This window comes from Ambystoma mexicanum, chromosome 8 (genome assembly GCF_040938575.1).
Source record: "Ambystoma mexicanum isolate Mex_15411 chromosome 8, UKY_AmexF1_1, whole genome shotgun sequence".
Lineage (NCBI taxonomy): Eukaryota > Metazoa > Chordata > Amphibia > Caudata > Ambystomatidae > Ambystoma > Ambystoma mexicanum.
Window position 1 is genome coordinate 1,106,734,001 of NC_090929.1, and position 26,086 is coordinate 1,106,760,086.

At 44.6% G+C, this 26,086-nt stretch overlaps 1 protein-coding gene across 2 annotated transcripts in view; it reads right to left on the reverse strand.

Moving 5' to 3' along the window:
• LOC138472786 (protein-arginine deiminase type-3-like) overlaps nucleotides 1-26,086 on the reverse strand; it is a 543,016-nt gene that overhangs the window by 15,608 nt on the left and 501,322 nt on the right. For both annotated transcript variants that reach the window (XM_069611133.1, XM_069611132.1), the window contains 5 exons: nucleotides 23,898-24,005; nucleotides 21,254-21,408; nucleotides 6,451-6,595; nucleotides 6,232-6,325; nucleotides 2,649-2,725 (listed from right to left, as the gene is read on the reverse strand). In XM_069611133.1, the coding sequence (XP_069467234.1) occupies nucleotides 2,649-2,725; nucleotides 6,232-6,325; nucleotides 6,451-6,595; nucleotides 21,254-21,408; nucleotides 23,898-24,005 (579 nt within the window). The remainder of the gene's footprint in view (nucleotides 1-2,648; nucleotides 2,726-6,231; nucleotides 6,326-6,450; nucleotides 6,596-21,253; nucleotides 21,409-23,897; nucleotides 24,006-26,086) is intronic.

Consider the following 26,086-nt stretch of genomic DNA (forward strand, 5'->3'; position numbering starts at 1 on the left):
GCTATTCCCACCAATTACAGGCCCATCACCACGGTGCCGTTCCTGTTAAAGATAATAGACAGAGTAGCATACCTACAAATTCAGCAATATCTTGAAACTCACAAACTATTAGGCACCTGCCAATCGGGCTTCAGACCGCAGCATGGTACTGAGACAGCCCTAATTGATCTCAAAACCCAGATCAATGAGATTAACGACAAAGGGAACACCGCCATGTTACTCCTCCTTGACCTATGGGCAGCGTTCGACCTGGTGGATCACGCAGTCCTGTGTGAACACCTGGCCTCAGCTGCTCACTTCTCGAAAGAGGCCATAGCCTGGATCCAATCATTCTTGGACAATCCAACCATGAGGGTCTTCTCTACCCTAGCCTTGGCAGACCCCATCAAAATAACTTGCGGGGTACCCCAGGGCTCCTGCGTCTCTCCCACCCTCTACAACATCTTTACCAAGCCCCTATACAACAAGTTGGACAGATTGGGTGTCTCATATACTAACTATGCAGTTGACACCCAGATCCTCATACCCCTTTCGGGCAACTTCGACTCAGATACGGCCTTGGTAAAGAAAATATATCTCATCATTCAGGCATGGAAGGCCACACACGGCTTATGCCTGAATGATGAGAAAACCGAAATCCTGCTCCTCGGATCCAACACTAATCTAAAAAAACTCAGCTCCAACTATAAGGCCTTCAACATTGATGGCAACACCATCACAGTGGCCAAAACAGTGAAAACACTAGGCTTTCACCTTGATGCAACCATGTCACTAAAAAAACAAGTCAACTCACTAGAATCCTCTACCGCCTACACATGCAAGCTAATCAGGGCAAGTAGAGCCTTCCTCACCCAAGCTAGCTGCATCATCATTGCCAATGCCCTAATACTATCCAGACTTGACTATTGTAATGCCATGTACCTAGGAGCCAACAAATGCATAACCAACAAACTACAGACACTACAAAATAACGCTCTCAGAACAGCCCTTAACCTACCCTCCAAGGAACACATCTCCAACAAAAGGAGAAAACACAAATGGCTGAAAATCACTGACCGCATCTCTCTCAAAACGGCATCACTCACTTTCAAATGCTTAAACAACGCAGCCCCCCCCCCAGCTCGCATCCACAATAAAGAAAAAACCTCCACCCGCCCCACCAGATCGATTAACTCTTACTGCCTGCAGGTACCCAATTTCAGACAAAAGAAAACCGGCGGCAGTAGCTTCCCTGTCCTGGCAGCCCAACATTGGAACGCCCTCCCACTCGACATTAGGACAGACCAATCCTACTTCAGCTTCAGGCGAAACACCCTCACCTGGTTGCAGTCCATGATCCCCATGACTAACCCTGCCATCTCACCCGCCCATGCCTTTGTTCAGCATTACATATGTAAATATGTAAGTTCAACCGAATTTTCGCTATGCACAGCACTAAACATGTAACTATGTAAGCAATTTATTAACTATATGCATATATGTATATATGCACATTCCTCCCAATGTAATGCTATGCTTCTTTTTCATGTGTGCCTTATCCTGAAACTAAGTTTTTATGTAATCCTACCTTCCTGCTCTCTGTTGCGCCCTGTTATCTCTGGGTTTTGCGCGCCATACTAAATAAATAAACAAACCAACAGGATTGGTCAAGCACATTTTTCAGAGGAAAAAAGAAAGTTTTCAGGCTTGGTATCAAAAGGTAAAAGTATTCAATGCAGTGGCCAATGTAAAACATTCTCTGCGTCCGGGTAAATCAGAAACTCCCTTAGAGACCCCCAAAAATCTCCCCACTGTCCACTGGTCTCTCTCTTTGCAATGATCCATTTTAGGGGTCCCCTTGGTGTTGAGTCCCCTTTCAGGGTTGAGCTTAATTTCGGAGTTCATCGAAGTTTCCAGGCACCGGATTTTATCCAGGAACAATATAGGCGACTTCTTATTGGTCAATGCCCCCATATGCAGCCAGATGCAAAGGATCTCACATCCAAGCATCTCCTGTGTTCACAGAATCCCATCTGATTATATGACTTATTGGTTGCCCACTACATCAAGGCTTTGCACAAAATAGAACAGGTGTTTTTACTATGTAGAGCGTACACAGAAAATCAAAGCTTTGTTTCAGAAGCATGCAGATTTAGGTTAGGCCGAGAATAGACATTTTGTGAATGTACAGTCAAATACATTGTGGTGTAAAACTACAATACTAAATAAAGCCACTCCCGAGTTGCCCCTCTCTACTAACACCCCACTTCAAGAGTAGAACTGCTTTGAGGCACATCAGTACTTCCAAAAAAATAACTCCCTATGAGAGGTGTTGAGTTAAAAATAAATCTGATATGGTGCGAAGTAGTGTTACACTTCAATTGGAAGTCTAGCAGCCCTCCTGAGAAGTGCTGGTATGGTTCCATTAACAGTAAATGAACCCTTTTGAAAAAAGGTGTAAGCACTTTAGCCGTGAAAAGTATAGCAGCCCTTCTCGAGGTTATGCCGCCACATTAAAAGGATAGCAATTCTGCTAAGACATATCGGTGCCGTCCTTTGGAGGGGCAAGTGGCAAGAACTTTATGTCAACGATTTACATGGGCATGAATCGGTCACACCAAATGCATATATATTTCATACACGATTACAGAGGCAATTTAGATCATTACCTGCACATATGTATTCTGTTCAATCAGATATTTGTCTTCGAGGATTTCTTTAATCGTCATCTGATGAGTGTCAAGATCTGTAGAGATAAAGAGAGGAGTTAGGGTTTTTGTGGGGGGGGTGAGTAATGGATAGGTAAGGGGATAGTTTAGCAGCTCTAACAAGCCTCCACCTTTCCTATCGTCGGGAAAGGTGGTGTGTGCCACTGTGGTAGAACCATAGATTTTTAATGCATTTTACGTTGCTTTCTTGGTTTGCAACGAAAAACTGTCCTTACATTGAGAAATACAGATGTTTTAAATGTGATATATTAGAGTTAAAGGTTTTTATGCTGAATAAAGCTATCGAATTGAAATTGCATGCCCATGTGCGGCCAAAGGGTGGGTAAAATGCCAAACATCCACAGGCAGTGTGTCGCTCCTCCCATCGCGTCTATCTCCTATTTTCACTTCCCATGCCAATTGTTTAAGTTAATAGGCAGCGATGACAGCATCACCTGACAAACAAATTTAAAACGCTTGTGCAGATCCCACAATGGACAGAGAAACGGGTTATGCTTGGGGTGTCTCACTGGTTGAAAGAAGAGATTAGGAGAAAGGCCTGTTCAGCAACACTAGAGCAAATGGAGAGCCACGATTCCCCCATATCCACCGGGAGCACGGGTAATGGGACCTTCTTCATTGCTTAATGCCTATGCTGGCGTATCGTCCAAACTAATGGGAAGAATATTTTAATTGTCAGGCACAGGAGAAGCTTAATGAGGAATTCATCATACAATCTTACAAATGAGAAGAGGAAAGATTCATCACTACTGAAGGGACACCAAAGTTTTGAGAGAATTCGATCTTTGGAAGGAGGCACTGCACAATGGCCACAGGTCCTGGGATATTGGCGGTTTGCAGCCCATGATGGTCAGACCTCGTCGTCGGATGGTTTAAAATGCAGATCGTCTTCAGACTGATTGGACCCATCAGTCTAAGGGAGGGAGTCCTCTTTTTCTGGGCTCTCCTGACGCTTGGAAGAAGGGGGTCAGACAGCAGCGGATACAAAGAAGGCATTTCTGGAAGTGGCTGTGGGCGTCTCTCCACTTCCTCCTTGTTTCTTCAGTTCCAGTGGTCAGCTTGTCTTCAGCCTCAGCATCCATGCCTTTTATGCAGGAACCCAGCCAATCAGCACCCATGCAGCATTTAAACTCTGGGTGATAGCTGACTTTTCAGGAAAGGCACCCCCCGGTCCCCAGTTGGAACTGGTTCCGGGCAGGCACAGCAAAAAACAAAGAACAGTGGAGTTTCAAAGTCCTCCTTCCATTTCCTGTCCTCACACACACACTGGAGCCTTGGAGGGTTTAACAAAGGCATCCCACCAAAGAGAAAAGTCAAATCAGGGCCTCCCCCACCCCACATGGCCTAAGAGGGACCAAGAAAGGAGAAGGCAAAAAAAATACTGTCACCATTTTGGGTCAATGATGAACCTTCTGTGCACTACCGTGGGTGTAAATACAGCATGACAGTAAAAATTGCACAAAAGTAGGCATGATAAAAACTTCCACCGGCCATTCAGATTAGCATGTCACTGTAACTAAAGGTTACAGGAGCAGTGAGAAAGGGGATACAGTGTAACCCCTCCGCACTACACATAAGGTGGCGTGTGCCGATCTGACAATAGAAAAGCATTACTCCAAGAAAAAGGTAGAAAAAGAAATACAAAAGGACCCACAAGATAGGGTTAAAGAATGAGTGAGTGTGGAAAAATGTTCCCACTCACGCAGGAGAACTGACAAAAAATACACAAGTCCATCCAAAAGTGCTGGGGGACTCGCATGTGAAGGGGATTTTGCATAAAAATGAAACTCTACCTAACACACATTGAATATGGTAGGGATCGATAAGTAACACCATAAATGAAGAAAAACAAAACCCTTTTAATCACCATCATTTTAGAACTTATCTTGTGCTGAGGGATAATGCCTGAAAGGAGAATACAGGTTAATGTCGATCATGGCCCCGAAAGACAAATGTTTGTATTGACGAAGCCGATCGGCCAGTTTTCTCTCACAGCATCAATAAGGCAGGTCAGCTGGTCAGCAGACCTTCAGCATGTTCACAGTTTCAGATCATTTGTTGCCAGAGAGGGCACCTCATTATTGCAGTAGAGTTGATGTGCATGCGAGTCAGACTAACTCAGGAAACACGATAATTCCTGAACATCTCTCAAAATCATCTTCACTGCCCTCAAAAACTGAGATTGCTCCATTAAGATGCCACATGTCATGAATCTACATAACAAGGCCAATAGCAGCTGTGAGCTCTAAGACTTCTGGGACATGCGCCTTGCTGCTAGAATTATTCGTTTAAGGTGCAGCAGTAATCTGGAAATACTAGCGCTAGTTTTATATTACAATGTGGCCCAACATTTGAACCCGTGCGCTCCTTAGGGTGGTCAGGAGAATTAATTGGACACAAAGGGCCTGATTCACAGAAGCATTTTAAAATGGCACAATCCCGGAGGAAAACGTTCTGGGACTCAGGCCCTAAAGATGTGTTTAGTTGTATCCTGTTGCTTAACAAGATTGTATTGTCAATAAACCTTGCTACTTCACAAAGTGTCAAGCAAACATGCACTTCAAAGTGGTTTATGGAAATTTGAAGTGATGTGAAATTCATTTGACTTCTACTGTATCCACTTATGTATGGACAGGCACAGTGACAAGTTGGCTGGAAAAAAAAGACCCACGTTGTGTAGTATCACAATTGGCACAAACAAAAACAATGCTCCGTTTGTCAGAAAAAAAGGCAAACTTACATATGCAAGTACAATGCTCAGTTAATTGGCGAGAAAGCCAGAAAAAAAACAACAAATGCAATGCCCAGTTTGCTGGAGAAATGGACAATTTGCAAATACAGCAATAATGCTCAGTTCATTGGTGAGAAAAAAGAGAAAGCCGACTGCATGGCAATGAGTTTCGCCAGTAGGGCTTTGTCAAGGCCAACTGGAATTCATATTTAATCGTTATCGAGGCTATGATGTAACGAACTAGGACTAACTCGCACACCAAGCAGCAGGAGAGCACCACATGGGAGGATCCGCGTAGCCAGCGCAAAATAACCCTTGCATAGGGATAACCGGTTTAGCACTTGAAATTTCCGTAAACCACTTTGAAATGCATGCTCGTTTGACAAACCTTGTGAAGTAACAAGATATATTAACAATAATATCCTGTTAAGCAACTAAACTCATTTTTAGTGTCCAATTAATACTCCTGACCACATTAAGAAGCCTGCGTGCTGGAATGTTGGTCTACATAATAAGGAAGTCTTGTTGCAATCCAGCATTCAGTTTTCTGGTCCCCAATTTACTGGTCTAGGAGAGCTATTTTGCTGCACAATTAGCTGGATAGGCGGTAACTTATTTGAGGCAGATGAAACAAAAATTAAAATGGGGTGATCCATTATTTGGGTTTGGGGTGGGCGCTCAGAAATGTGTTTCTCAGGTGTGGTCACTTTTAATGGAAACAAAAACAATATCCCCAGGAAGAGCCTAAAAATAGATTGAAGAGATCCTGTGCACAAAAGATTCAAAACCTACCCTTGAACATAAGTGCATCCCCGTGGCCGTCTTTCAGCTTCTCTTCAAACAGAGTACAGCAAGCCATAGGACTAGCCAGCAACAGGCAGAAACCCTGAAACGAGAAATGGATGAGCATCAGCTAGGATCCCAACGCTCTATAAAACAACACTTCCAATGGTGCTCTCCGGAAAACAGCAGCCCAGTCGGCCATTGTGGAGGGATATGCGCTGCAATTACCTTTTCGCTTGGTGCCGGGACAAACGTCATGAATTCGTCCACATGACCCACTATCAGCCAATCGGAGTACAGCTCCACGGGGGACTGCACCTGCTGTGCATACAGGAAGTCTCGCACGACCTTTGTCATCCTCCTCCCATAAAACCTGATGTTCAAATATACCCCAAAAAAAAGAGAAAGATTAAAGAATGTCAAAGCACAAAAAAAAAAACACCAAAACAATGCTGTACCTTACTCATAGGAATTCTCTATAGGAATTGCATCTTACTATATTTGATGCCGGGTAGACCGCCTGCTGAGCAACTTGTTCAATTACCTTTTTGGCACAGCCACCACAATATCACCAAGACCATTGCTACAGAGACGAGAGAGAGTAAAGGGGTTCCCGAAAGCCGAGTTTGTGGTTGGCATGACAACTAGAAATGCTCTGGTATAATCAGCTGACAAACAATGTTATTTCTTGTTCTATACAAAAAAGGGAAGAGAACCCCAGGAAAAATTAAAAGGAAACACTCACCCACCCTGGATCATACTCAGTGCAGATAATATAAGAATAGTGTCCCGTGTATGTCTGCAGATTGAGCTTATACTGACTCAGATTTTATGAATTGCTACTTATACATTTAAGAATTCAAAAATATGCTTCATTTCATTTTCATCTCCTCCGTCCTAGACAAAGCAGATGGGACAATATGTTTGTCGATTTTAACATGTATCAATGAAAAAGCATACGTTTGTATTCTTAAATGTGTAGCTAGCTATTCATAAACTCTGAGTCAGCATAAGGTCAATCTGCAGGAGCACAGGGTACACCATTGTCCTATTACATTTACTCTTCCATTATGCCGGTGTAATACAAAAGTGGCTTATTTAACACATTTTCTCCCAATCAGGAGTTCTGTACGATTTCATGTGACTGTGACTTTCAAAAGCTGGGATTGCGTAGTGATCTTTCTTTTCGCAGCCAGAGTGTGTTGGGCTGCAACGTGTACGTTTCCTTCCATTTCTGTATGCCGTCCCCATACACATAATTATTTTTTAGAGTGGTGCAGTAACACTGACAACATACAGATGTCCTCAAAGGAAATCTCACGTTTTACATCTGTATGTTGCAGATCTTTGGAGAGGTCCAGTACCACTGACAAGTGCTTTCTCCTGCTCACCTGTTTCCATTTCTATTTTATGTTTCTCTGGTTCTTGTTTATTTTATTATATATTTTTTGGAGGGGAGCAATACCACTGACAACATACAGATGTCCTCATAAGAAATCGCAATGTGCTTTCTTGTGAGGACATCTGTATGTTGTCAGTGGTACTGCACCTCTCCAATAAAATAAGTTGTGAGGACATACTGAGATCAGAACTACAATATAGGACAATTATAGATACCACCAACAGATGTCATTCCCCACTTGTGCTCTTGCCCCTTTCCCAATTTTGCCGCCTCTCCCCTTGTGCTGTCACTCCTCTCTCCTGTGCTATCGCTGCCATTGTGCTGTCCCTCCTTCCCTCCCTATTGCAGTCCCTCCTTCCCCCGCTTCTGCTGTCTCCCCGCCCTACGCTGTCTGGCCCCTTTCTGTTGTCCCTCCCCTTCACATGTTGTGCTGTTGCTCCTTCCCCCTTATGCTGTCGCACCTTTCCACCCATTTTGGGCTTAGGTGCATTTTGGTGTCAGAGACACCAAAATATTGCCAATACCATTGCTACAGGGTAGAGAGAGGAAAAGGTTCCAGAAAGATGACTTTGTGGTTGGCATGGCAACTGAAAATGCTGTGGCATAATCAGCCGACGCACTATGGCAATATGCCACGAGACTGCTGTCCATTACCGCATAAGGTAATGCCCCCGGGGCTCATAGTTAACGAAGACCCCCGGGGGCATTACCTTTGGGGTAATGGCCTGCAGTCTAGGGGAGCATATTGACATTAGTACCACGGCCTGTAAGACCAGGGTACTAATGTTTTTTTTCCCAGCTGCGAGACGCGTTGCGTTTCGCAGCCAAAAAAAGGAAAAAAGCATACGAAAACGGCCGCTGCGGACCTACAAACAGTCTGTTTTCTCTTTCCGCAGCAGCCATAGTACACAAAGAAAATGGCTGCCATGGAAGGGAGAAGGGACAACACGTGGTCCCTTCTCCCTTTCAATAGTGGCCTGTAAAAAAAAAAAAAAAAAAAAAAAGAATAACAAAGTCTTGTGCAAGGGACGCGCATGGACGTGAACGGGCTTACTGTCAGGTAAGGCTCGCAAATGCACCAATCAGTGCATTTTTCCCATTCAAAATAACCCGTGCCGGCTAATAATAAATGTTATTTCTTGTTCCGTCACACCGATGCAATCCAGTAGTGGCTTGTTTAGCTAATTTTCTCCCAATGGGGAGTTTTCTACCATGTCATGTGACTGTCACTTGCAAAGCTGGGATGGCGTAGTGATCTTTCTTTTTGCAGCAAGAGGTAGTTGCGCTATATTTGGGCTACTTTCCTGGCCCATGCTAAATGTAAGTTTCCCTTTCTGGATACTATAGCCAAGCAAGCAATTTTCTTTTGGAGAAGTGCAGTACCATTAACATAAACGTGATTTCTTATGAGGACATCTGTATGTTGTCAGTGGTACTGCACCTCTCCAGTTAAATAAGCTGTGAGGACATCTGCAAGTTGTAGTTCATTGGATAGGTGCAGCACTAGAGGCAACATGCAGGTCGTAGTTGTCTAGTATTTGAGTTTTGATCTCAAAGGCTGCAATTATACATACAACCAACAGATGTCACACTGCACTTGCACTGTTGCTCCTTTCCCCTTCCTTTCCATGCAATGTCGATCCTCACCCCCTTCTGCTGTCCCTCGTCCCCCTTGCGCTTTCCTTCTTCCCCGCCTCATGCGCTGACCCTCCTCCCCAGCCCTTGCTCTGTCACTCCTTCTCCTTTGCCCTGTCGCTCCTTCCTTACATTTCTATTTCATGTTTCCCTGTATCTTTTTTAAATTCTTTTGATAATAGCAGTACTACTGACAACATACAGATGTCCTCATAATAATCTCAATGTGAATTCTTATGAGCCCATCTGTATGTTGTCAGTGGTACTGCACTTCTCCAATCTCAATGTGATTTCTTATGAAGACATCTGCATGCTGTCAGTGGTACTGTAGTTCATTGGATAAGTACAGTACCACTGACAACGGATCTACATGATCCGACCGCGGCTGATTTTGCCGCGGCCGGAAAGTTCACATGAGAAATGTAAGAACCACAAAACGTTTGTACATTTCTAATGCGAACACATTTTCAAAACCCCTACATACCCACACCCATGACACCCCGCACCCACACCACCCACACACACCTCCACCCACACCCCCAACATACTCACACCCCACTTACATGTCAATGCGTGGCGCCAGTTCCCTTTCACTTCTGTGATCGGGAACTGGCGCCGCAGGGTCCTTTTTTTTTCAGGAGCTGCAGGAGTTTTCCCCGCAACACCCCACTCACTATACCACACAGTATAATGAACGGGGTGTTGCAGGGGACACCCCCACAGCCCCCACAGTCTTTTAAAAATCTTTTATACTTACCTACAATGCTACCACCAAAGGTTCAAACCTTTGGTGTTACGAACCTTTGGTGGTAGCATTTTACAGACTTTTTTACGGTCAGACCTTTTGTTTTCTGTCCGATCATACAATTCTCTACAACATACAGTCCTTGCAAGGAATCACACTGCGATCAAAACTATAATATAGGACAACTAAGACCAAAGGCTGTAATTATTCATACAACTAACAGATGTCAAATCCAACTTGCCTTGTTGCACCTTCCCTCTTCTGCTGTACTTTTGTCCACCACCCCTTGTGCAGTCGTTCCACCCCTCCGCAGTTGTCCCTCCACCCCTCCCCTTGTACTGTCGTACCACTGCCACCACCACCTCCTCCTCCTCCTCACGTGGGCACACCTTCTCCCCCACTCCTCACACAGGTGCTCCTTCTCCCCCAACCCTCACACAGGCACTCCTTCTGCCCCTCATATGGTCACTCCTTCCTCCACAGTGGGCACTCCTTCCTTCCCAACCCTTGTGCGCAGTCACTCCTTCTCCCCCCCCACGCCTCGCTCCTTCTTTCCCCTCACTGTCGCTCCTTCTGCTCTGCATGCGGTCGCTCCTCACACGTGACCCATCCATCCATTCAACCCCTGCCCTCATGTGCAGTCTCTCTCAGTCTCTCTCTATCTGTCTCCCTCTCTCTGTCTGTCTCTCTCTGTCTCTCTCTCTCTCTCTGTCTCTCTCTCTGTCTCTCTCTCTCTCCCTCCTTCTCTTCCTCCTCTCTCCATCCCTCCCGCTCCTCTTTCTCCCTCGCGCACGGCCGCTCCCTCCTTCTCTCCCCCCCTCGCGTATGTGGCCAGTCCCTCCTTCTCTTTTTCCCCCTCATGCACAGCTGCTCCCTCTTTCTCTCCCCCCTCAGGCATGGCCACTCACTCCTTCACTCTCCTCACAAACCGGCGCTCGCTCCTTTTCTCACCCCTCCCCTCACACCTCCCTCCCCTCACATGCGTGCGGCTGCTTCCTCCTCCCTTCACGTGCTCGACTGCTCCCTCCTCCCCTCACGTGCGTGGCTGCTGCTGCTTCCTCCTCCCGTCACGTACACAGCTGCTGCTGATGCTCCCTCCTCCCCTCGTCCTCCCTGGTCCTCGTTCTCATCGTACGTACTCAAGTGGTATGCACAGATGAAAGTGTGCATTACTCCTAGTCGCCTCTTCCTTGTCCCAGTCTTAAAGGGACCTGAATGGGATACAGTGGGAGTGTGTGGCAGTGGGGAAGATTGATAATAACCTATGAAGGTCGGGGGAGGGCAAGATGTATTTTGACACGGGAAAGGGAATGCCATGCCTCACCTAAAGGCACCCTTCCTCCACTCCCCAAGGACCCTCCACCCAGTTGATCCTCCCTCGCATATCCACCCCCAGAGTCAGGATCCAAAAGCGATGGCCCTTCCCTGGCCACCCGAGAGAAAGATTCAAAAGAGGTAGATGGCAGCATCCTCCCCCTCAGCTTCCTCACATAGGAAGGGACCTCCCTTTTAGTAGTAGGTTAAGTGAGAGATGTTTCTGTTTATTTAAATAAAACTACGCTTAAACCATGTCTTTTGATCCGAGTCTCCCTTCTGGCTTGCCACAGTATACATTTCATTAAAACAATGATCATTAAATTCCTATTACAACAGAGATCCTTGGCTGTTAATACCATTGATACTGCTTCCTCTACTACAATCATTGAACCTACACACATTCATTGCATTATTCATGTCAGCACAATGAATAGGCGAAGCTGGCGTTTGTGTTGGCTTGTGCTTTTCTAATTTAACATCTATTATTAAAAATGTTAGCCACTGTAATCAATCTCTAATTCCTATATTGCTATCCTCCTATCAACAAATGGTATTCCCCTTCCTGTATGTAAGAAGTTGGACCGTCAAGGCATCGGAGAAAGACATGAAATCACACCCACTGCCATTTCCCCATAATAAATCGTTATCTCCTCTTCATGCAGCTGCCAGAAATTGCCCAAGTAGGGTGGTAAGTGGAAAAAATAGCATTAATGAATTACTGAAACTTTTACCACTACGCCGAATTAAGCATTCCAGAAAATGGGTCCTAATTCTGCCGGTGCAATTACCAGTCTGTAATTACTCCACTTTTTGGTGGAAACAGTAATCCCGCTAAAAATTTGCCAATTTACTGTTCGCAGTTAATTTCCAGCCGGTAGAATTACTGTTACCACCAATAGTTGGTGCACACTGCGTCAACCTGTAATATGGCAGTAATTCCAACAGACACAACGGCGGTAACTGTAATTCCGTCCATCAGAATTACCACTGAACTCTGCGCCCAACCTGAATGATGGCCAATATGTTTAGTGTATCCCAGGCCTTTGCAACCTGTGAAGGCATCACAAAGAAGGACACAGACTACAAATTCCAAATTCCAAACAACCAATTTTATTAATTTAAGCGTGAGGATGGAAAAAGGCCTAATTTGTTTTATGCTAAGGTGGGATTTCCCTACCTAAATAAAACGAAGGAAAGTCTCAGTAAAATAGTTCAATTTAGGAATCTGTCTGTGTCCAAAACCTATGCTTGCCCTCACAACTAATCTATGCAGTTCCCATTCAGCTCCCTTACCCACGTATAAAACAGTTCCACAAATAAAAGCCTTAACATTTCCCTACTTAGATTTAGGATGCAATAGTCTTATTCTGGCCTCAGGGATCCCTTCCCCAAAATCAGGATTCAGTGTTCCCTTCACCAAATTCAAAGTCACATAGTTCAAACAACCTAGAAATGAAATGCTCATGTTTAGGACTCAGGGTTCCCTTCCCCAAGTTTCAAGTGACACCGTTCAAAACAAAACACAAAGTATCCTTGTCTCCACAGTTCAGTTAATGTGGTCTTAAATATTTTCCTAGATGATTTCCAGCTTGCATACAGTCTGAAAATTCCACTGTTAATCTGGCTTTAGTATCTTTTGTTTGTATGTTCTTAAAGTCACGTTAGATTTCAGCATACTGTGGTTTATTTATATTCCTTTCTGCACTTCAACATATAATGGTTTGCTTCTAATATTCATTTGACACTTCAACAAATAATGGTTTGCTTGGATTGAAAGTTTCTTTCCCCTTTTGGGGCTCCAAAGGTTTCAATTCTGTTTGTTGCCAAGGTTTAAATTCAGTTTGGTATTCAATAATTAGTATCTGGTTTATAGTTCATTTTCACTTCATCTGTAGTTCAGTATTTGTTTGTTTCAATTTAATTGAATGGTTCAATGTTCGGAGACCTTCCAAAACACGTTCCTTGTCACACGAAACCAATCCGCTACAAGGTATTCCCATCTATTTGATATTTGACAATGAAAGGGATCGGAGACTTTCAAAAACCTGCTATTCCGAAGCACATGACCACTGTGATACAAAGTATTCCGGATATTCACACACACGCACTGGGTTTCTTATTCACCAGAAATTCATGGGTCACTTTAGGAGTTTGTGCTGCAGCATGGATCACACAGCCTTCTGCCTTTAGTGTTGGGGCTCCAATTCCTGCCCATCAGACACACCTGTGGTGGTCCTCCACAGTGCAACGAGCACTTTGAGGAGAAAGAAAAGGGGCAGCCTTCCTGCAGTATAACATCCTTTCATCGACACCCATTTTTACGACAGGTGTTTTGCTGTTGCATTTTTGCCCCAAAAAACTTTTGAACATATTTTGGGGGGGGTGGGCAAGGGCATATACAGGTTTGGGGGGTTAGAAATAAAAAAGAAATAGGTAAATGACTGGGGGAGTTGATGGGGAACTCCTCACTAAAATTAATTTTAAAAAATGTAAAAAAACTTTTATTCAGCAAAATTTCTGCGGCAAAACAGCAGTCTAAAAAATGGTTGTCAATGAAATAACATAGCACTCTTCCTGCACGGCTCCCTTCTCTTCTTCAATCTGCTCCATGGAGTCCCAACTCCCATGCCACGCTGTAGGGTTTTCTGCTTCATGCACTGGTCTCCTGGTCCTTCTCCTGTCGTTCCCCCCCCTGGTGCTGGGCAGGGCTCAATTTATACACCTGCAGCCCTTTGACAGGATGCAGGTGTGGATGATTAATCAGCCTTGCCTGACCATAATTAAAGGGACATGCCTGACCTTCACTGCTCTTAGAAGGCATCTTCCTCATCCCAGTACTCGTGGTAAAAGAGCATAGTCTTCATTGCTCTAAGGTGCCTCTTCTTTTTCCTAGTACTGTCAATTGTCAATTGTGGCGAAATGAGGGGAGCTGGCTTACAATAGCCCATAACGGTTGGTTTGGTTGTCATTAGGGAAAGGAGATACCATGTCTCACCCAAGGGCACCCCACTTTTTCTCACCCTCCTAGGTTTTCAAGACTTGTCTTTTCTCTTGATGTTATTTTGATCAAAGGGAATGGGATAACAAGATCCCACAAAAGCTTCTGGGACTAGGGTTTCATCATAGGGTGGAAAGGGAAAATACTGCGTCTTACATGAGACATTTCCTTCCCTCTACCCAAGAATCCTCCACCCAGGTGATGCTCCCTCGCTTCTCCACCCCAGTGTCAGGATCCAAAAGCGATGTAATTTCCCTGACCACCTGCACAGAGGATCCAAGGGGGGAAAGATGTGAGGACACCCTCCAGTTTGTCACAAACCTTACAAACTACATCTCGTACATTTCTTATTCCTCTTTCCTTGAGCAGTGTGTCATGGGTATCAGGCAGGTGGTTGGGGCATGCTGGGTGGAGGCTTGGCAGGCCTGGCATAGGTGCACAAAGAATCCATAACAAATCCCTCCTTTCATTCCTTCCTAGTGTTTGTAGTAACTTCCTGCTTACCACTTCCTGTTGCCAAACAGGAAGTGCATGATAACTCATGAGCTCTCTAGTGGTTTGGGTGTGGCTGGCTATATAAGCCAGCCACACCCAAAAGTGTTGCTGATACAGCTCAGCAACACACTTGCCATGCTCTGGATCAGCCAGCATCTGCTTGCCTGCTCCGGATCATCCTGCTTCTGCTTACCTGCTCCGGATCATCCTGCTTCTGCTTACCTGGTTCTTACTCCACGCTGCAGCTATCTCCAGTCAAGAGGGGACTTCTACACCGGCACCTCTAAGAACAAAGAACAACAGCGTTAACACGCGCACATCAGTAACGCTGCGCATACTCACCGAATCTTCCCGCGATGCTGGAATCCAGGATAGTTGCACGAGCGCACAAACCCCTGTAAGAAAGAAGAGACATTATTCATTGAGCTCGCTCCAAAACGTGGACACTTATTTCACTGCGCTCTCTCTCTCTACGCGGTGCATACTTACCAAAAGCCTCTGTGCAAACTTACCTAATCACCAAGCCTCCAGTAGCACTGAACCCTAACTCGAGGCGCTAATACCACTTAATTTCTCCTGCAAGGGAAGGGGAGAGATTACCAGACGTGCTCGAACTGAAGGCGCTGCGCAAACCTACCAGCAGCTAGCTTCTACATGCAGCGCTACTCACCCACAAAAATACCGGCAAACAAAGACAATACAGACAGTTTTGGACACTCAACATTCTCCGCCCAACGTTTACTCGTGGGAAGGACTTTCTAGCCAGTGAAGAAACTGGCGCCTTGCTGTGAAGGCATAAAATAGCGTTTGGCATCTGAACTCAGCTTACAGACATTGGCACCAATCAGATGAGTGAATCGCGCCCCTGCAAACGCAGGATGGAGTGCACACCCTACAAAAGGTCAAGGTATTCCTCCGGGTGAAACAGAAGTGAAGACTCCGGGTCAAGGGAGGCTCGCTGAAGAAACACAGGTGATTGCGACAGTGGTTTGAGCCCTTGTTCACTTGATGTTTCATAAAGAGGACACAACAGTTTAACCCTAATTGGTCTTTTCTGGATTACCTGCATCCACTATTCCTCCTCCAGCTCCCGTTCCGGGAAACAAAAGGGCAAACATATTGACTTTCCCAAAGACTTTGCTAGTCACTGTACTTTTTCACCTTCAATCAACCAATGCAATACTATGGCCCTCATCCCAAGTTGGCCCTTATCCCGGCTGTAATACCGCCCAACTGTAATTGCGTTAGCGCCCGCCTGATCACAGTTTGGGCGTTTACAATAAATCCCCATTTGGTTCATTTGATCCAGTGGGGCATTTTTGGCACCAATACCGCATGCTAATACAGCCGGTGGTAATACTGCTGAAAATAGGGCGCTAAATGTGATTTACACCTCCAAAAAAAGGTGGAGGTAAAACAGCCCATTCAGCGCCCAACTTGTGATAGGGCCACCCCTTAAATGCAACGGTAATACCGTTACTGCTGCATTTAAGGGTTACAGCCCAACTTGTGAGGAGGCCCTGAGTGGAGCTCTTGCACCATGTCCCCCCCAACATGAAATGTGCAACTGTAGCACGCGTAGCGATTAAAGGTTGCATACAAAAAAACAAAAAAAACAATAAAACTAACTTTTTTATAACACTGTGAATAGGTGCTATGAGCATAGGGTTACTTGGTGCTTGACCAAACAAGGATAGAAGAAGAGAAGACCGATAAGGTTGAGAATGATCACCAAAATTGAAACAGCCAGGTTGTTTGTTTCTTTACACAACCGAGAAGAGGCGATATCGCTGTGATATACAGGAGGTAGGTCGATCCATAATTTGACACTCACTAATGTGATGGTGGGTATCCAGAGATTTCAACGGAAACTTGCATCCATATGCCGTGGATTTATTAAACCTAGGGTTTCCTAGTTTTCTTATTGAGAGACAATCTTAGGAGTCTTTTCGTAAAACACAATAAATTGTCTTGTAAGGGGCAATAGTTTAAAATTAATCCGGGCTTGTTTAGCGATACAATACAAAAAAGGTATGTTCAAAAGAACATGGCATGATAACCTGTTCAGTGGTTATTAACCACTTTGAGAGTTCGCAGCAATCTGCTTTTTGCTCACTGTACCTTTCACAGATGGGAAATAGCCATTTGCATATCAGTCTTTGTCCTGCCCACACGGGCAGTCGGGCAGTCCAGCACCGAAATGCTATGGCAATTCCTTTCTGAACAAGAGTACCAACAGCAACCCCATACACGTGTTTCAGCCTTGTTGGGCCTCATCAGTGAAGTGAAGCGCTGCATCTCTGAGCACAGTGAGCAGGGAGTTCACGTCTGGTTGCCCCAGGTAACTTAGGGTGACCAACTCCAAGTTCCTTCTAAATATACAAAAAAGGTAGCAGGTGCCCATCTCTCGAAAGAACATGGCATGATAACCTGTTCAGTGGTTATTAACCACTTTGAGAGTTCGCAGCCATCTGCTTTTTGCTCACTGTACCTTTCACAGATGGGAAATATTCATTTGCATATCAGTCTTTGTCTTTGTTAGGGATATAATGTAGCCTTTTCAATACTCGAGTAATATGTGCGTGTCTACTGCTATTTGATACCAGCCAAGCTATATATTCTGTAGCATCTGTAAATGTTCAATGGACATTTTGGGTAGCCATGCACGAAGGCAATTGCAGTAGTATAATTTGTCCACTACATACCCTGTGAAAGAGTTGCATAGTTGTCTTTTGTTATGAAAGGTATTTGTTTTAATATCATTAAATAATAACAGGCAGAGCTTGTTAAGTTACTGATTTGCAGAATTAAGGACGAAACAGAATCGAGGATCATACTCAAAGATTTTACAAGACCTGATATTTAAATTATGGAACCAGAGCCAGAGAGATCCAGATACCTGGGAACCTACCCATAAGATGGAGGGATAGACAGAATTTCCATCTTGGATTGGTTCAAGTCCAAACAATGTAATGACATCCAAGGTGAAATAGTCTGAAATGCAGACTGGATAAAAGCCGCATTGTCATCATAGGATCCAGATAACTAGAAAACGACCTGTGTGCCATCAGCATAATTTTTAAAGGTAGCTTGACGATCAAACAACAAGTTACACAACACATGAGCCTCGTGGAATTCCACAATTCAAAGCTTCAGACAGATATTGTTTCAATTTCACTCTTGAGGTTCTGTTAACAAGAAAGGAATTAAACCATTCTGCTGATGCTTTGGATAGTGCAGCCAACATACTTAGTCGGTTAAACAAAACAGACTGCTCAAGGGTGTAAAATGCTGCAGAAAGGTCAAGCAGCAACATCATGCCCATATGCCCTTCATCTGAAATGTTCAAGAGTATTTTGTAGAAACAGAAGAGTAGCTTCTGTACTTCTAACCCCCAGCATTTTCTGTGTTTCCAGATGCTACTGGAGTTGATTTTTGAAAGCCTTATCAAGCAACTTTAAAAGAAATGGGACATTGGCAATTGGTCTGTGCTTCCCGAGATCTTGCCTAAGTAGTTACAACTCATTTGAGACAGTTCTATATAAAATAAATAAAATAATGTCTGCCTGACACTTGGAGAATACTTGAGAAGTTATTCCCACTCCTCCACTTGCGCTGCATTTCAACTTCACCCTTTACGAATAGCTGTTTGGCAGTGACAATTGACTAAACAGCCCAGGAAGCAGTGAGTGCTAGACTCAATCTGACCCAATGAAATGTTCCTTCCAAGCAACAGCATACCAAGGACCATTACTGAGCAGTCACCCAAACACCCCCAATCCTGAGAATGGCTGAGGATGTGGGCATGATGCCAGATTACATCCTTAAATTAATGACAGAGGGGCTATCCAATACGAGTAGGAACAGCCTCAGAATTATATTTGAAATGTGTCGCTCATGTGCATCCACCACCACAACCATTGCAGTATCGGAGAGCTATAAATGGCGGTTGTTAGTATTACCCCAATGTATCAACCTTTAAAGCCAAACCCGATCAGTCGGGCTGCTCGTCGAACCTATGACCTACAGGTTAAGTCCAGATCTCGGCAGCAAGCATCAACTGGTGATAAACATGTCTTACATTAGGACTCTTTAGATGGCACAGAAATAAAAAGGGGGCCCAGGAGGAAGGCCCTAAACACCTTGCCCACTCCAAACACAGAGCTGTAATCTCTCCAGTCTATTGAAGTACAATTTCTTTTGAGGATTTGGTGGAGCAGGTTTGTGCATGAGGAGTTCCTTCATCCCTCACTTCTGCCACAACTCTACGGGACGAGATCCTCTTGTGCAATCCAGAAAGCAGTCACGCCCTTTCTCCTCGAAGGAGTCTTAGTTTACAATGCTTGAGTTTTAATTGTATCTTCTTGTTTGCAAACATCACCAGAAATTTTACAAGTCCATCTCAGATTCACTTGCTGTCATGCCCTGTCATTTTTCTGTATGCATACATATATCCGAGCCAAATGCTCAGACCATTGCAATCAAACAGTCGGTGTGAGCAAGTCAATTTAGGACTAGGATTATCTACAGGCATTGAACGAATACATGCTAATTTTAGATTCCCACAAACTTAGACAATTTTCTCTTTACATCGCAATCCTGCAAGCCTGCCACAAATTATTCTGCTGGCACTTTACAATTCTGGGATTCTTTGCAACCACAAGGAAGATGTTGCTTTTATTGTCAAAGTCAATCCAAATTATTGGTAACTAACTCACTGAAGGAAGGTATAAAATGTCTGCTTAAGGGCTCCCAAACCCCTTTCTAATCCCAAAAGTGCCAAAGAATTGCCCAATCAGTAAATTTAGAAAACCTTGCGAGGTGCAATCCTTTGGAATGTGCCGCGTCTATGTATATTTACAGCAGAAAGACACACGACAATTGCCCACGTCTGAAGTGCAAACCCATTAAACTCGTGAAGAAAAACCGAGGTCCACTAGTGGGTAACATCCTTATAAGGCTCTAAATATCCCATCAGGTTATTGCGGTTCCACAGAGAAAAGTGAGGGGCTAGAGGTCACAGAGTAAGTAAAGGATTGGGATCGAGCTTATTCAATGTTTGCCCAATTGACAAGGTCTCGCGCATAAGACCGACTTCACCTGTGCTTCAGTGGGTTGCAATAGGTAGCACCAGGTATAGGAGGCATGGAGCCATCGGCCACCACTGTCTCGATCATCTTAACCAGGCTCTAGAAACAGCTGGGAACAAGAGCATGATCAGGCAAAGTGAACACAGCTATGGGAATGTGCCGCACCCATGTGCCATCTGTGCAGTTATTTTAGGTGTTATGCTTTTCAGTGGGAGGACTCAGGGGGAGGGGGGGGTCATGGGAGGGGTCCGTAGAGGGCTCGCTGCCATGCCAAAGAGCCCAAGACAGGAGGAGGCTTCATACCAGTGAGGGTACACAAACTGGTAATATAGATGGGGTCAAAAGATGAATGTCTTTATCATAGGGTTACAAGGTCTTGAGACAGGGAATACATGAAAGTGTCCTTGTTATGGGATAGAACGACACATAACATTAGAACACCTTGAAAGATACATCTCCCACCAATGTTTCCCTCCTCTCCAATGGGTGCCTTCCCGATCAACACCTACCATCTCTGGGAGAATCTTTAGGTCTCCGATTAACATGCCGCTTGATACTTCTTGAGAGAATTTAAGAGAAGAACCTTCAGGAATGTCATTAGATTTGCTATTGTGACATTAGTGCAATATTTTGACTCTAGTGGCAATCTTGCATGCCAAAAAAACACCATAAATCTCACCATTAAAGCATCTATCGTCGATAAACATGCTTGCATTATCTCCTGTATTACACACCTGTGGAAAATGAAACGTGCACACCAGATTTGTTGCTGTACCTCTTCTCCCTGACCCTTCAGCCCCACCTAATCAATAACCCGACCAGGCCAAATTCCTACCACCAGTGGGCATCCCTTGCAAACATGTTAGTCATTTGGAGAAGAAAACGTGCACAGTTGCTCTTATTGAGATCTCGTGCACCATTAATATTCTGTGTTGAATATGAAGATGATGCACTTTATTAAAGACAATGAATATGTAGTTTATGAAAACAATGAAAGATATGCAAACAAAACAGATTTTACTTTTCAATCCCTTTCTCATTTTCTGCAATATTTTCTTGTTTGCTGCAAATAGAACACAGGAAAGCAGCCTTGTTTAGAATGAATGGGGACGTTGTCCCCTTCACTTGACTCCTCTTCCTCTCCCCCATCCACTTGGTTTTACCCCCCACTATAAAGCAGCCCGACGCGTGGCGCATTACAAAATGGCCGACTAGAACAGATACTTCATGGCTCAGTCAGCGATTGGTTTTTCATTCTCATCTCCGGCTAGTACTTTACTTTCAAGGCCTGGCCTCCACAGCATTCTATCCAACCTGTTCCCCGTGTCGCACAAGCCTGCAATACTTACGTGGGCAAGGTGCCACCAAATATAATCCTCCCCAATGGATACTCCTTGCCGTTCACTGTAACCGGGGGGCTAACTTCTAGATTCCCAAAGGAGTCCAAACTGTTCACCTCGGATTCATCCTCTGGCTCCCTTGTCCAGTATCCAAAATCTGGCCCCTTACAAAACAAAATAATGAAAGGTTCAAATGCAGGCCACAAAATAATATAAGGGTTACTAATCAAGTAACAAAACATTAGCGGACTACTTGACGGGCAAACGGGCATTGCCTTTTGCCGATGACAGCGTCTTGATAGCGCGCACTCCAAATGCACTTCAGAGGCCGATATCGGAATACACTGTGTTCATGAACTCTTGATCTAAAGATTAACACGGCCAGATCTGCGGTTATGGCATGTGGCCCAGGCAGGAAGCCAATAAAAATGCACCCAAAGCAGAGTAATGGTGTGGTCATCCCAGGGTGAATGAATTTTATTATTTGGGCATTCGTTTCTCTCGCTCGGACAGGAAAAGCCCACGTGAGCAGGCAAGAGATCTGCATGGGCTACTCTGGCAGCGGTGTCGCGCTTCAGAGCCATGTGCACTGGTCAACCTCTGCACACAATCTTGAAGGTCTAGAAGGCCACCATCAATTATGGTGTGTGCATCTGGGGTTTTGAGGAGGCCACCGCTCTACAAATGGAAGAGAACAAGATTTTGAGGGAGCTGCTGGGCTTACCAAGCTCAGCACCGATTTGTTCTATTCATGCTGAATTGGGTCTTGGGTTTTTGGAGGATGACTGGCTCTTGGCTCCTATTTTCTTTTGGTCAAGGAAGGGTCTGGTATAACCCAAAGGCAGCCCTGACAGCATATTATCAGGGCCATTATAGGGGCGGAAGGATGGAATAGGATCCCTTGGCTCGGGTACATGAATGGCTTTTTGATGCAGTCTAATGTTCTTTCACCGTTTCCTCCACATGATCTGCTAACCATGGAACATGTATCGAGTTTGTGTAATACTAAGGAACTCCATGAAGTAAGTGCATTCCTTTTACCTGCCAATAGGAGGCTGGCCAGGATGAACTCAGTGGACACTATGCACCCATATCTTAGTTTTGGGGCTTATTTATAGGATCGTTGGGAACTAACTAGGGCCCGTTTCAATTTGTTGCAGATGAGAGCAGCTACAGTAAATTAGAAGGGCTCCTCGGACTCCTCTAGTTGCCCCGTCGGTGGGTACCAGTTTGAGGACATCTTACATTTTGTAATGTTTTGCCTTCTATATTTATCCATTAGACGATGCACAATTCTGCGTATCCTACGACATCTTCCGGATATGGCATGCGCGCTGCATTTGTTTTCAAAGGGAGCCTTGAATTTTACGGAAACGCCATATAGCTCCTATACCGGAGGCTGAAAGTCTAAGGCGAAAGACCGCTTGCACACAGGTTTTTATGCGATCTGAACCTGAAATCTGTTTATGGATTGCTTTCTCTGTTTCGTATGGCTTGCAGAAGTTGGGCAGGAGCAATTAGGCCGTTTTATGATAAACTTTATTTGATGAGAATGTTTTCTGTATTTTTCACAAGGAAGCAGGGACTTGTAATAATGAATGGGGTTTAAGCACTGTCTGTATGGTTTGCACACCATGCCGGTTTGGGCCTTTTTAAAGGAATGCACATTTTTAGCTTTAATGTATAATAATCATTTTATTTGTTGCATTGTACTGTATGGTGGTTCTAATTTGCTATCTGTAACTGTTTTTGACTTTTATGGCACTTTGTGGCCGAAATCAAGTTTAAGAAGAACATCATTTCCAGCAAAGACTGCCAAGACTGGCAGCTTTGGATTGGCACTGTGGTATGGGCACGGGGTATGGGATCAAGGGAGTCAAGCCGAAGGATGTAGATAACCTGATCATCTGGGACACCAACAAAATATAAAACCATGCAACTGTCTTGCTTGGTTGTTTCTTAAATTTGCAAAAACTGTATATGTTCGAGCTAGAATGTGCACCGCCTGATAGGTTAAATCATTTTCTCAAAGGACAGTACAAAAACTAAGTGTGCGACTTTACTAGCTGTTACACTATCGACCTCCAGACCCCAGATTTATTCTCAGTTTGCTACTGAAATAAGGTCAATTTGTTACATTATCTGTGTTTGAATAGCACATTTCTGTTTTGGGTTTGAAAACTCCCCAGAAAACCTTTTAAACACACACAAACCAAATACATAAAATTCCAAAGACATGTTTGGCACTTACCAGGAGGCATGTACAAGGGAATACGTAAAATTGCAAAACATGTCTGGCTCTTACCAGGAGGCATGTAAAAGGGAATACGTGAAATTGCAAAGACATGTGACATGCCTGGCACTTACCAGGAGACAAACGTGTGACATGTCTGGCACTTACCAGGAGACAAACATGAAATTGCAAAGACACGTCTGGCACTTACCAGGAGGCATTTAAAATGGAATACATGAAAATGCAAAAAGACGTCTGGCACTTACCAGGAGGCATGCAAAGGCACGTCTGGCACTTACCAGGAGGCATGCAAAGGCACGTCTGGCACTTACCAGGAGGCATGCAAAGGTACGTCTGGCACTTACCAGGTGGCATTTAAAAGGGAATACATGGAATTGCAAAGACATGTCTGGCACTTACCAGGAGACATTTAAAAGGGAATACATCCAGCTCTCTATTTCTGGGGGAATCCAACACCACTGGGAAGTTCTTGCGAGGATCCTCAATGTAACCAAACTCCATTTCATCCTGTTGGGAGAATGGCACAGGTGGGAAGGAGAAAACATGAACACGTATTAATGACCAACCATGATTTGGGTCATCCAACCACGTTTCACTTTCCCGCCAGTGTTCCTGGCACTGCACAGCCATCCTCGCACTGACCTCTTTTTCAATGCTCCTGGGAGACACTGGATGAGGCTCCCTGCATCGCGGAACTCCCTACCTCTCCTCAAGATTCTGGTACGCAGTATTGTCCCTTCTTGTTGCACCCAAGCCTGCACTTTGCTGCCAGGCCACCAGCCTGGCACAGGAAGTGAACGCTGTACCTGTTCCTCTGTCTGTCCTGTCCCACAGCCGTTTTCACAGGGTACACCTGTTTTTTCTTCATTTGTTTCACTGGAGGACAGGCCGTGATACGCCTGGTTTTGCTTTTGGCGCTGGTGTACTCTGCTTCAGGGCCCACCATGTCCCTGTTCCCTCAGGCTGCCTTCTTCGTGTTAAACACAGATGCGAGAAGGTGGGCCGGAGTAACTAAACTATGACAACTTGAACCCCTCCCACCATGGTTCTCATTAGTTACCCTGGGCTCCAGAACACAAGTGTGCCACCCCGACAGTTCAGGGCTGAGCCCTCACCGAGGCCCTCCCTTCACTTGAGCCCACCCGGGCTCGGGCTGGCGAGAAGTCACCTCTACGCCCCCCTCCGCGGGTGTGATGATAACATTAATCAAGAAGATCAGTATGTCAGTTGCAACACTTAATGGAATTAAACACTTTAATATGCATCTATAATAATCCCAGTACATTCTGAGTTGGCGCTTTTACAGAATATTCTCAGTTTTACATTCGTGGTTGGTTTATAGTTTTCCAAACCCCAGTATATTCTCAATTTGACACTGGAAGTACATTCTCAATTTGCACAGTACAGCAGTTTGCACAATGCTGTTATATTTCTAATTTGACAATGTCACTATACTTCCACTTTGAGTACACAGGCATGTTATGAATTTGGCAGTTCTGTAACCTCTCAGTTTGTCAACCTCAGTATACTTATTTATTTATGTTTTTATAGTTGATTTATCAGACGTCGTCTCTGAAATGCAATCACGTCATAGTGCCACCGTGAAAAGAGAAAGGGGGAAAGAGAGGTGATCCACACAGCACTGTCACATTCTGATCAGTACCAGTTGAACACACCTGGCATACTCCAGTTTGCACAATCACTTTTCATTTTTATTTTGCAGAAAAGGTCTACTCTCGGTTTGTAGAATCACAGTATATTCCCAGTTTTATAATCAATTTTGCAGAGTACCTATATACACCTAGCTTCTCCATTTCAGTATATGGCCAGTTTGCAAGGTCCCAGTATAGGTCTACCACCGGTGGGCAACCTGCAAACCAAAAGATATTTTGGTGTACGAGTTCCACGGTTCCTCCAAATTCACTACGTTGGCTATGGCGGATGAGATGCAGGGCAAAACATTTGGAGAGCTGAACGTTGTCCATTACTGGTCTAGACAGAAGAATCACAGTGTACTCTGCCATGAGTAGGGGAGGGACAGAGCAAGCACACAAATGGATCGAGGATGCTATTCTAGCTGTCAAGGACATGGGACAAACCGAGTAACAAAGTCTGCTAGGTGGTTGGCTTTCTGTACTTAAGCAGTTTTCTAGCCTCAATGGAGGAGTGATGCACACCTGCAGCTCTTACTCACATTAGCTGTTGTAGTGTATCCCCTGGGTTAGAGCTTACAGAACTTGGGCAAGGCCCCATTAGAGTTCAAAAGGAAGGGTTGGAGGATGGCTGTTAGGAAAGAGTTCCATTTATGGGCAATGTTCCCTCCAGTTGTGAACCCCCAATTTTCTGCTGTTGTCTGACCGCCCTAGCCTGACCTTTGCCAGTGGAGCCCAGCCTTCTGCTGTACTCCGCTGGGCTTTTGCTCATTTTGTTATGGAGAAACTGAAATGCCCTTCAGACTGTCAGTAATGGGAGACTTTGTTTCCCTTGGTCTTTCACTTTGTTGGTATTTCTTAGTAACATTTTATGAGAGCACAATGTACCTTCCAGTACAGTGCGCTGGGGTCCCTTTTTAATTTTTAAGGCCCTAG